Raw genomic sequence first — 12781 nt, 5'->3', positions numbered from 1 at the left:
TAAAATTGGTATGCATTGACAAGCTAATTCAAACTAACCACAATCTATCCATTATTATCTCAAAATACTATATTAGCTGTTCCCTTTTTCGTGGTATATATTATATATACATAAAATTAATTAGCACGGGCATCAGTTTCTGGTTGGATGATGAAAGAGCTTGCAAGGTTATGTACTCAGACAAAATTATTTCATAACAAAATTATATCCTAACGTTCTCAAATTGAATACATGTACATATTTTATAATACCAGCCAGGGGCTATTTTAACGTGCGTCTTGGCACGTTTGTGCAGTGAGGTTAAAAATCCGTGCAATGATAATCAAAAATCCGTGCTTAAAATATTCATATGCCATTTGACAAACTCAATAGGGATGTTCAGTAGCCCCTATCGCTGGATCACTTCCATGTAAAAAAAAGTCAACATTTGCGAGCTGCGCGCACTTCATCGCCTCTTTTCTCGTGTTTCTAGAAAACCTCTAATAATAGGCATAACAGGGCCTGATGCATGTAGAAATACTTTGCGAACCGCTAGTGTATTGTCAACCCCTTCCCCTTCACGTCACGCTTTGTTCACAACAGTGTTTACAATAAATACATTTGCCAACGTGCGTGCTATATGAGGTGGGGTGCATCCGTTTCTTTATTGTATGAAATCAACAATAGAGAGCTAAGTCCCACTGACCTTACTCCCCATTCCAGAAAAAATCCGGCACTAATTTTATGGGATTCAAAACATATTAGCAAGATCTGCAAGGTGAAACATAGTGTTCTCCTAATCATTCATTTTGTACTATCTGGAGATAAAATTTCAGTATTACATGGAAAAACAGTATCAGTATTTTGCTCATTCTTGAAAATTTCTTCAATAACACGCATTTTTGGCATGTTTTCTGACAAGCGAGTCATAAAAATCAAAGACTTAAAACAAGTCTAAGCATTCAAAATCTTGATCATATGTTGAAATTTATGTTTTTTTTGTTACTTTAATTAAATGATTGGTAATATGAATGAAACATGTCTTTTCCAAAAATTAGAATGCATAAATTAAAATTAGTCTTCGTACAAGTCTTTAGACTTGATTGTCACAACATGTGAAAAACACCCTAAAAATGCATGTTTTTGGCCCTTAATTCATAAATATTGCCAGTAAGAACTAAATGAATGATTAGTATTGAGCTATGTTTCATTTGGCAGAAGTTGACTATATTTTTCTGGAACGGGGACTCGGGAGTAGTAGAGTTCTCTGTATTTTTAATATGGACCCGGACTCCGAGACTACATATAATCCGTATCATACCCAAAACCGAACCTAATAACATTTTTATCATACCGTTCAAATAATTGCACACTCAACGAGGAAACTATTCACGAGTCCTTTTGGACCTGAATTGTGTTTTATCTTTTCATATACTGGGTTTCAAGGTTTCTATGTCTGTGATTCCCCTTACCCCCCCCCCCCCATCCCCCACACACCCCGACACCCTTAACCCATCTTGACACCCGTCGTAATATGTTTAATGCTAAAGGGCTATCAGTATTCCAACCTCCGGCATTGTAGCTTTAGATGGAAGAAGTTGATTTTTCTTCATTAACTTTGGTTTCAGCAAATACCCAAAATGTTATCAAACTTGCTAACAAATCGTCGCTGTTTTGGCATAGTGTCGTATGACGATTTTTGGGCAAAATGAGTTATTTAACTTTCAAAATCTATGAATGAAACTCTATATATGCACAAAGTTTTGAGACCTAAATGTAATTAGTTAATGAGATATGGCACTAATTAGTATGATACGACATGGTTTTTATGTAACATCCCCCCTAAATCTTCATTCTGTGTTTTGGCATACAGTCGTATCATGATACGTCGCCATAGGCCACCGTGTAACTGCAGTTTCCTATAGTTTTGGCATACTGTCGTATCACATGGCGTATCATATATTTTTACATAGGTTGTCAAATTGTGCATATTTTGGCATACTGCCGTATGAGTTTGCAGATTAATTACTTCTAATTAGTGAATGAATAAAAGTTTGTATTAAGTTGAGAACAAAGACAAATATATTATTGATTATATTCTTTGATAATAATAAACATATTTTACTTTGGTGCTCTCCAGTGGGTCTTCAAAAATCGGAAAAACTTTAAATGCGATTGTTTCAAAACGGCATTTTTCGTCATATGTCGTAAACCTAAACATATGCCAAAACAGCGACGAAATGCATCAAGCTATATACATAGCAAGAGTTTTTATATTTCAGACACTTTTTGACATCCCCCTCCCCCCATTTCAAGCCGGATTGGGGGCGCTAATGATATAAAGTCTGCACAAAGAGTAGCCTAATAACATTTTTATCATACCGTTCAAATAATTGCACACTCAACGAGGAAACTATTCACGAGTCCTTTTGGACCTGAATTGTGTTTTATCTTTTCATATACTGGGAGACAATCCAAATCAGAGCAAGGTTTCTATGTCTGTGATTCCCCTACCCCCATCCCCCACACCCCGACACCCTTAACCCATCTTGACACCCGTCGTAATATGTTTAATGCTAAAGGGCTATCAGTATTTCAACCTCCGGCATTGTAGCTTTAGATGGAAGAAGTTGATTTTTCTTCATTAACTTTGGTTTCAGCAAATACCCAAAATGTTATCAAACTTGCTAACAAATCGTCGCTGTTTTGGCATAGTGTCGTATGACGATTTTTGGGCAAAATGAGTTATTTAACTTTCAAAATCTATGAATGAAACTCTATATATTCACAAAGTTTTGAGACCTAAATGTAATTAGTTAATGAGATATGGCACTAATTAGTATGATACGACATGGTTTTTATGTAACATCCCCCCTAAATCTTCATTCTGTGTTTTGGCATACAGTCGTATCATGATACGTCGCCATAGGCCACCGTGTAACTGCAGTTTCCTATTGTTTTGGCATACTGTCATATCACATGGCGTATCATATATTTTTACATAGGTTGTCAAATTGTGCATATTTTGGCATACTGCCGTATGAGTTTGCAGATTAATTACTTCTAATTAGTGAATGAATAAAAAGTTTGTATTAAGTTGAGAACAAAGACAAATATATTATTGATTATATTCTTTGATAATAATAAACATATTTTACTTTGGTGCTCTCCAGTGGGTCTTCAAAAATCGGAAAAACTTTAAATGCGATTTGTTTCAAAACGGCATTTTTCGTCATATGTCGTAAACCTAAACATATGCCAAAACAGCGACGAAATGCATCAAGCTATATACATAGCAAGAGTTTTTATATTTCAGACACTTTTTGACATCCCCCTCCCCCCATTTCAAGCCGGATTGGGGCGCTAATGATATAAAGTCTGCACAAAGAGTAACGCAGCTGTTATAGATACGCCTGTACCTTCGAAACTATTTTGTATTCACAATGTTTTGACATAGAACGATGGATGGTGTATTTGCGCGAATTTTGATATCCCATTTGTCCAATTTCGTTCAATATTAACAACACAGGAGTGGTTAGAAAGAAAAATACCCGAATATAAAAGTTGCAGCTATTCGTATTGATTTGTAGTCAGCGCGAAGGTAAGGGCGGACATTCCGGACATACGGTAACCATTGATCGCTGTAAACTGCCACTTTTAAATTTGGGTATTTTACTTTAACAGCACTATACTGTGTTGTTAATATTGAACGACATTGGACAAATGGGATATCAAAATCCGCGTAAATACACCATTCTTCGTTCTATGTTAAAACATTGAGAATACAAATAATAGTTCTGAAGCTATAGACGAATCTATAACAGCTGCGTTACTTTCTGTGCAGACTTTATGTTCTATATGTGTTGGAAAGTACTTTCCTTTTTAGCGTGGATATGAAAGGTATAGATGATATGTGCTGTGTGCAGTGGCGTACCGTGGCCGCCCCAACCCCGGGGGGCTGAAGAAGAAACAATTTTGCTGCCCCTTCCTTAACAGCCCGAAAAGGTTGACCCAATTTTTTTCACGGTCGTTTGAAAAAGTGAAGAGCAAAAAAAATAAAGGATTTTAGGCGCTAGCGTCCCAAAAGCAACCTTTTTTCACAATTATTTATGCTTTTTCAATTTTTTGGCGCCCTTTTTTCTTTGCTAATTCGTTTTGCCGCCCCCTTCGTTTTTGCCGCCCCTGTTTTTGCCGCCCCTTCTTCTTCCGCCGCCCCTTCGTTTTTGCCGCCCCTACTTTGACCCGGGGGGCTGGCGCCCCCAAAGCCCCCCCCCCAAAATACGCGCATGGTGTGTGATATCAGTAGGTTAATAATTAGTTTCAAACATACAAACAAAAAACTACTATTATTACACTATCAGAGTCATGTTTGGATTGTGCATAATAATGCGCTAATTTCGAACACTTATCATCATAAATAAATTACAATTTTCAAAAGGTAAAGAAGTTACTGCTCGCGGATTTAACTTGAGAAAGCCACCTTTTGGCGGCACGTTTATATCTAAATAGACTAACAAATTCATTCAATTTTACAATATAAAATATCAAGTTCAAATCGGGATGCAATCGGACAAGATAACAATATCTCTACTTTAAGGCCTTTTGACCGTTGCAATACACCCCCCCCCCCCTCCAAAGCGTTAGGCCTACAGCTACCAGACATAATGCTTTCTACTGAAGATATCAAAATGTGGAAAGTTTCGCGCGCTACAAGCGCAATTTGTTCAACACGGTTCATAGGAACAGATTTAGCTGGGCGTGACTTGCTTTCGCAAGTTTTTTTTTTGGGGGGGGGGGTGAGACTATTACAAATTCTCAATTTGATAACCCTACATTTACCCTCCAACTTGGTGTGTTTCCCCCGACTAAAAAGTGGGGGTGCCCAACCCCCTTGCGTACACCACTGCTTAGCGCATTGATAAGGGTATATAAGACTCCACTGTGTTGATATTTGTAAACTTCCCCAACACCATGACAAAGTTAACCAAAAGCTGTTATGTGCATCTTCCTTTGGGGCAGGTTTAGGCCACAATAATTGTCCTCATTTGGACCATTTTTACATTAAATTGCAATTGTGCCGAAGTACTCATCTCTCATGTTTCTTGGCGTTTGAGCCAGTCAAATAGCTGTCGTGCATTAGCCATTGGTCATGCACACAAGAATTAGTTAATAACGCGTCCAAGCGTGACATAATTGATTAATATTGATGTTATATTTTCATATGTGCTGATAACAAATTCGCCTGTTAACCTACAGCTACTATCGAGTCAATAAAAACTCATTTTATTTAACACTACAGACACGGCAAATAATTTTTTGCATAGGATTCTGGAAGCTAAACGTAGTAGACCAGAAAACGTACCACCTAACATAAACCAATGGCTTCAGATGAGGAATATACCTGCTATTGATAAGTACAGAATCACAGTGGATCCACAGGACAGGTTGGTAATATATTTAATGATGTAATAATGATTTCATTGTTGTAAATTATGTATCAGTATTTGGTACATGTATATAATTGGTTTAGGATTTGTTGAAACTATTTTTCTTATCACATCCGTAATTCTGACTTATTGAGCAAATGATTTATTTTTGTGAGTTATTTTCCTACATTACCTTGCATTTGTTGCTTGAGACATCTGTTTGTGTGTGTGTGTAAATGTATGTATCTGTATTTGAGTGTATTTCTTAATTTCTGTAATTCTAGTATTATATTAATTAGCCTAATATTTCTTTTAAGGTGGTGTAACGCTCAATTCAGGCTTTTGCCTTTTGTTACATCTCCGCCAACTTTTTTTAAATTCTATTTTTCCGTTTTGTTAAATTTGCTTGCATGTATTTTGATATGATGGAAATAAATAAAATATGTATGTATGTATGTATGTAATATCACTCTAACGGCATCCGTAATATCTGTCATTGAGAACTTACTCGTACACTTCAATGAATATGAAGTGCGTGGCCCATGCTTTTGCTAATTATTAATAAACACACACCCCACATGCTCAAACTCAAAACATCGAAAAAATTAATTTCTGAGAAAATTCTGTTTAAAGACAATATCGACTCGATACCGAACCTGTGTTCTTTCAATTTTCTATCGACTTTTTGTATTTGAAGAAGTTAACACTTGGAATGATCTTAACGTGGCTGTGCACTCTAGACGTTGTTTTTCTCAGGAATTGAGCTTTTTCGACATCTACAAGCTGATTGAAAAAAGTTAACTCATGTTTGTGGCGTGTTTTTTTTTTCAAAATCCAGAAGGAATCGACTCAAAATGAAAAATCACTGAAAAGAGCAAACTCTAATTAAAAATGAGTTGATGTATTTACTTACACCAAACCCCAGTTACACTCATTTGAATAAAACCCATAATTTTTGTTGGGTTTCACTTAGTGTATTGATTGGTATGGCGTGCAAAATCCACGACGATGGTACAGTTTCTTCTTCTTCTTCTTCTTCTTCTTCTTCTTCCTTATAAGTGCCTCCCTCATATGTATGAGTATTGTCGCACTGCGTACAGACAAGCTGTACTTATTTTTACTCTGGACCCTAGATACATCCTCGTATATCATTGATAACTGTTATATCTCGTGTAATTCATTGTCTTTTATTATTGTTTTCTTTTTCTATCAATCCATATTGTATCAAATATATATATTGCTCTGGAAAGTATATTTTTTGCCAGTCTTCTGTAATGATATTGCATGGGTGCGAATAAAATCGTACATATTTACAAGTTCCTAGTTCCTAGTTTGCAATGCTTTTTATACAGTTTTAAATTTAATTATACAGGAATTAAATGAAATACTGGAACTTACTTTTTACGTTGCGTCTGGAACCACCAGACTTCATTAGGTAACTGACCCGCTGGGCTGGTCACGTGATAGACATAGACGGCTAGGTATCGTCCCGATGGCCCGGTCCCATGCATGATATAAGTTAAAGCGGAGTCCCCCTTTCTTGTTCAGTGATGGTTGCTCAATGCGCTCCCAAATGGCTTCTTTTATGCCTCTCCTACGCCATTGTTCCACCTGATCCCGAATAACGAATTCCACGTTTTTAATTGAGTGTCCAGTATTCTTTGAATGGAGGAAAACAGCGGAGTTTTGCGCTTCGTTGGTACTTGGTCTCCTATGTTGACCAATACGGGTTTTTAACGCCTGTTTGGTCAGGGCAAGGGGGTGACACTAACTTCACGGTTGTTCTATTATCAACGCAAACCTATGACAAATCCCGCTGGTTTGCTATTTAGAAAATGAGGCCAGTTATCGATCGGTTATGAATAATTAATTTCGATCCCTTTTAGGGTTGGCAAATAACGACGCCGTTAGTTTTGCGAACTCTGCCTGTTCAATGCGAGTACCAAGCTTGAAAGTGCGCCAGCTAGCAGAGCAGGGAGCAATCCGGTGATGGCGCACTAGTATTTCCCAGCAGGCACCAGTGATTTGTTTTTTACAGAAAGTCTACTAATTTGATAATGGAATAACCTTTCGCAATAGTAATGTCGAAATTAGGAATTGGTGTCAATAATACGACGGTAGTGTATCACTTGAATTTGATACGATATTCAGCCAGCGATTTAGCGATAAAAAAACCTTTGACCACTGACCTGACCTGAAGCACGTGAGGCGCCATATTCGTTTGTTTTTATTTCCTCGTGTGATAATAAATATCATTCAAACTATAGTTGTCGGCCGTGACGTAGTTTATAACTGGCCTAAGAAGTTTGTTTTTAAAAATAAGTAAATAATTACTGTGTAGTATTTGTGACGTGGTATATTGATTGATGGCGCCCATCGTGGCTGCGTTATAATTTTCGTGTCCAGAATTATACCTATTTTTATCTATTTGTGCATATGAAACTGTTCTTCATTGTAGTAAGTTTCTCGTTTCTAACGTTATAGAACTCAATGAACTGATTTTGTCTTCAACTTGCTGCTTTGTTTTGAAGTATTTTTATAATATATTCTCGTACTGTGACATTTTGAACTATTACCGTATATTGCTTTTCTGTCGAATTTTGCACCATTCGTTGAACTTACGTATTTTATGCTATGAATCGAATTATATATAGTAGAGACTTGCTCATGAACATTGGAAAAGGTGTGATAAACAATCATTATCCTCGTATACTCCCTCAGACGTGGCATAAACTTCGTGCCCTTAACATACTCGCTAACGAAACCAAGCGAGGGTGTCGAGGTGGTATAAACAAGAAACGATCTATAAGTGTACGCATCAGTGCCAGAACTCAAAACATAAAGTTTCAAAGAAATGCACGCTGGGAAGAAAAAGACACTTCACGCTTCGTCAACAAACATAATTTGGTTAAAATCAAGCCTATTAGCACTCAATCCCAGAATGCACCTCGCATCAGGCTAGCGCATTGGAATGCCCGTTCGCTTAACGCTAAGCACAAAAAAGGGCACAAATCAGCCTCTTTCTGTGATTTTGCTATTAATCATAAACTGGACATTTTGCTGTAACCGAGACATGGTTTACTGGAGGAGTAAAGACCATCGCACTCTTGCCGACATCGGCAATACCCTTCCAAATTTTAAGCTGCACCATGTTCCACGGACTTTTAAGCGAGCTGGTGGAGTTGGTGTTCTTATCCGTGATGGGGTGTCTTTTAACATCAATGATAGCCCCACATACAAAGCGTTTGAACACATGGATGTAACTGTTCAATCAAATTCCACCTCGATGCGTCTTGTTGTTATTTATCGACCACCAGAAAACAGCGAAAATCAACTCACTTTCCGCATGTTTCTGGATGAATTCTCCACACTTCTTGAGTCGTTGGTTGTAATTCAAAATCTCCTGATCATTGGTGATCTTAACGTCCATGTTGACGATCCAGATGATCGCGAAGCTGCCTCGTTTTCCAATCTACTCGAGCTATCAGGTCTTCAACAACATATCACTGGACCTACCCATGAGAAAGGACATACGTTGGATCTAATCATATCAAGAAAGGATGACGATCTCGTGATGTCCCCTCAACGCACCATGATTTGCCATCGGATCACTCTGCAATTAAATGCTTTGTCAACATGTTACGACCAGCGCCAAGTGTTAAACGTGTTGAAACCCGAAGAATTCGCAGTATCGATACTGAAACATTCACCAAAGACATACACGAGTCAGTTTTGTTAACCTCTCCGTCCGGTGAACTGGAAGATCTTGCACATCAGTTTTCTACAACTCTGTCAGATATTTTGGACATACATGCCCCGTTACTTCAGCGTTCTGTAATACTCAGACCTCATGCTCCATGGTACACGGACACTCTCCGTGCTGCTAAACAAGAGAGACGTCGTCTTGAGCGAAAGTGGTTGAAATCGAAACTGGTTGTTGATAAAGAACAGTTTAAGCAACAATGTGTTCAATACAAAGACCTTCTGAATAAAGCGAAGAATGAATTTCATCGTTCTCAGATAACTGACTCAGAGCCTAAAGATCTGTTCAGAGTCGTCGACAAGCTATCTAGTCCTAAGGCCGAAGAAACCTTGCCGTCATATGATTGTCCGAAGGCACTTGCTGACAGCTTTGCACAGTTCTTCGTTGACAAGGTGAAAAAACTTCGTGATAGCTTAGACAATAATGTTGACCTGCCAATTTCGACTGAAATCCCGGAAATCTGCTCTCATTCATTCTCCGAGTTTTTGACTGTTTCAGAGGAAGATGTGCTAAAGATCATAATGTCTGCTTCAATTACATCATGTCGCCTAGATCCCCTTCCAGCTTCGCTCTTAAAGTTGTGCTTACATGACCTGCTGTCGACCATTACTACCATCGTTAATGAATCTCTTTCCACTGGCGTCGTACCCTCGTCCTTTAAGCATGCTTGCATCCGTCCGCTGCTAAAGAAACCTGGCCTGGACAGAGACGTGTACGCCAACTATCGTCCTATCTCCAATTTGCCATATTTAGGCAAAGTTAATGAGAGAGTTGCCGTTCTGCAGCTACAATCTTATCTTACCGACAACCACTTACATTCCCGCATTCAATCCGCTTACAGACGTCATCATAGTACGGAAACCGCCTTATTACGTGTCCAGAATGACATCTTAAGCGCCCTTGATCAGCGCCAAGAGGCTTTTCTAGTCCTCTTGGATTTCTCGGCGGCATTTGATACAATTGACCATGGTCTCCTGTTTCGCCGCCTTGCCACACGCTATGGAATACAAGATACTGCCTTAAGCTGGATCCAGTCGTACATGAGTGGACGTACTCAGTCTGTTAGCATCAAAAATGTTCTCTCTGATGCACTGCCATTAATCTACGGTGTCCCCCAGGGATCGGTTGCTGGGCCGCTGTTATTTACACTCTATAGTGCGCCCCTTCATGACCTCATACAATCGCATGGTGTCAGTAGCATAGTATACGCAGATGACACTCAGCTATACTTGACATTCAATCCTGAAGATCGAGAGTCCGCAATAAAGAAGATTGAAACCTGCATTGCTGATATACGTTTTTGGTGTTCAACTAATAAGTTGGTTCTCAATGATAAGAAGACTGAGTTTATCCATTTCTCCTCTCAGTTCAGCAAGTCACCTGCAGTGCATTCCCAATTATCCATCGGTGAAACCGTGATTCAATCTTCACCACGAGCTCGTAATCTCGGAGCTGTTATGGATTCTTCACTTCGTATGACAAATCACGTGGATAATCTGTGTAGATCTCTATGTGTGCCATCATTAAAATCGGTCAGATACGACAATATCTGGATAACAACACGACTTGCAGGCTAGTACATGCTTTCGTGACATCGCGGCTGGACTCCGTCAATTCCCTCTTGTATGGTTTATCTCAATCTGAAATCGCGAAGATCCAACGTGTTCAAAACACCGCCGCTCGTCTTGTTTTGTGTGCATCTCGCCGTGAGCACATTACACCTTTGCTCTGTCAACTGCATTGGTTACCTGTTGAATACAGATCTATGTTTAAGATCCTGTTACTCACATACAAAGCCATGAATGAAATGGCGCCTGCGTTTATTGTGATCTTGTTAATCTGTATGTTCCTACAAGACCGTTACGATCGTCATGTGCAACACGTCTCCAACTCGCTCGCTCAAACACGAAATTCTACGGTGATAGATCCTTTGTAGTCGCTGCAGCAACTCTGTGGAATCGCCTGCCCGCAGATGTCCGTCAAGCTACATCTCTGCAAATGTTCAAGTCACGATTAAAGACACATCTTTTTCGCCAATGTTTTCATGTTTGATATGTTTTTGCTTTTCGCGAATTTATAAATGGAGCTCTTTTATGTATTATTTAGTGTATCACACCAGGGTGAAGTGCTAGTAACCTCTCCCCTGGTGGTTTTTGTCTATGATTTCGTCATCTACTATGTTTGCTCACAGTTTTGCGTGGATTAACCATCACCACAACACTTGGGTGACGTGCTAGCAACCTCTCCCCTTGTGTCACTTATCGCTTCATTTTGCATACAGTATATCATTCCATCTGCTTTTTTTTTTCGCAATATTATTCTGATTTAACTAGAGTGAAGTGCTAGTAACCTCTCCTCTAGTTAACAACGTCATTGTTCTGCATCATGTTAGCATTGCCATCATTTTCTGTGCTTCGTGTATCTTCGTGTCACTCGCAAATTTTGTCATCATTTGGATCTTGTATACTCATTGTCTGAACTATTACATTGTATTTTGATATTATTTGTATTATGAATTATTATGCAAGTTTTGTTATTAATTATGTTTAAAAAAGTGTGCAATATATTTCGCATATTTTGTCTACACCTCGTATAACTCAAGTTCTTCTTGGTTGCTCTCGTGTCGTGTCTTGCTCTTTTTCATTTGAGCATTATACCTGGTGTAGATAATTATGTTTGCTCCGACACTTTGCTATTGTTTGTTGATATTTTGATATTATTGTATTATTAATTATTATGAAAATATTTGTTATAAATTATGTTTAAAAAAAATGTGCAATAATATGTTTCACATAATATTTTGTCTACAAATCGTATTAGTTATTTTTTCTTGGTTGCTCTCGTGATGTGTCTTGCTCTTTTCATTTGAGCACTATACCTGGTGTTGATATGTTTGCTTCGCCACTTTGGTATTGTTTGTTGATATTTTGATATTATTGTATTATTAATATTTGTGCAATTTTGGTTATTAATTATGTTTAAAAAAGTGTGCAATATGTTTCGCATAATATTTTGCCTACACCTCGTATAACTCAAGTTATTTTCTTGGTTGTTCTCGTGATTGCTCTGTTCATTTGAGTATTATACCTGGTGTAAATATGTTTGCTTCACCACTTTTGGTATTGTTTGCGTTAAAAGTATCCATTTGTTTGGAATTTTTCATATTCAATTTGATTTGTGTTTTGCCATTTTTGATATTGCATTGAATCGATCATGTGTTTAATTGCTTCGCTGTATACTTCATTTTCATTTTGTTGTTTTCTACTCTCGTGTTATCAATGTAGTGTACAGCTTGGCGTTTTTTAAAAGAAAAAATGTGTTTTATGATTCTAATTTCATCTCTGATATTTGTTTGCAGTATATTGCCGTTGTTTATATAAAATTGTTGTTTGGTTAAACTTATTTTGCTTTATTGCTTATGCCGTCACTTTGAACATTTCACTTAGTTGTTTCTCTGCTCATTTTGCATGCATTTTTCCGTGCAATCCCTTTTGTGCAATGTTCATCGTGTGCCTATTTCATTTTATTATTTCTTAATGATGTATATTTATAATTCATTGGGTATTTTGTTTTTATGTACACATGTTTTAATTGTAAAGCGCCTTGTGGTCTT

At 37.9% G+C, this 12781-nt stretch overlaps 1 protein-coding gene across 1 annotated transcript in view; it reads left to right on the top strand.

Moving 5' to 3' along the window:
• Positions 1-12781, top strand: part of LOC140148452 (uncharacterized) — a 37629-nt gene that overhangs the window by 2153 nt on the left and 22695 nt on the right. The window contains exon 2 of the mRNA XM_072170399.1: positions 5279-5423. Within this exon, the coding sequence (XP_072026500.1) occupies positions 5279-5423 (145 nt within the window). The remainder of the gene's footprint in view (positions 1-5278; positions 5424-12781) is intronic.

The sequence above is a fragment of the Amphiura filiformis genome, chromosome 3 (assembly GCF_039555335.1).
Source record: "Amphiura filiformis chromosome 3, Afil_fr2py, whole genome shotgun sequence".
Classification (NCBI taxonomy): domain Eukaryota; kingdom Metazoa; phylum Echinodermata; class Ophiuroidea; order Amphilepidida; family Amphiuridae; genus Amphiura; species Amphiura filiformis.
The sequence above is the reverse complement of the archived record's forward strand: the minus strand, read 5'-3'. Positions and strand labels throughout refer to the sequence as shown.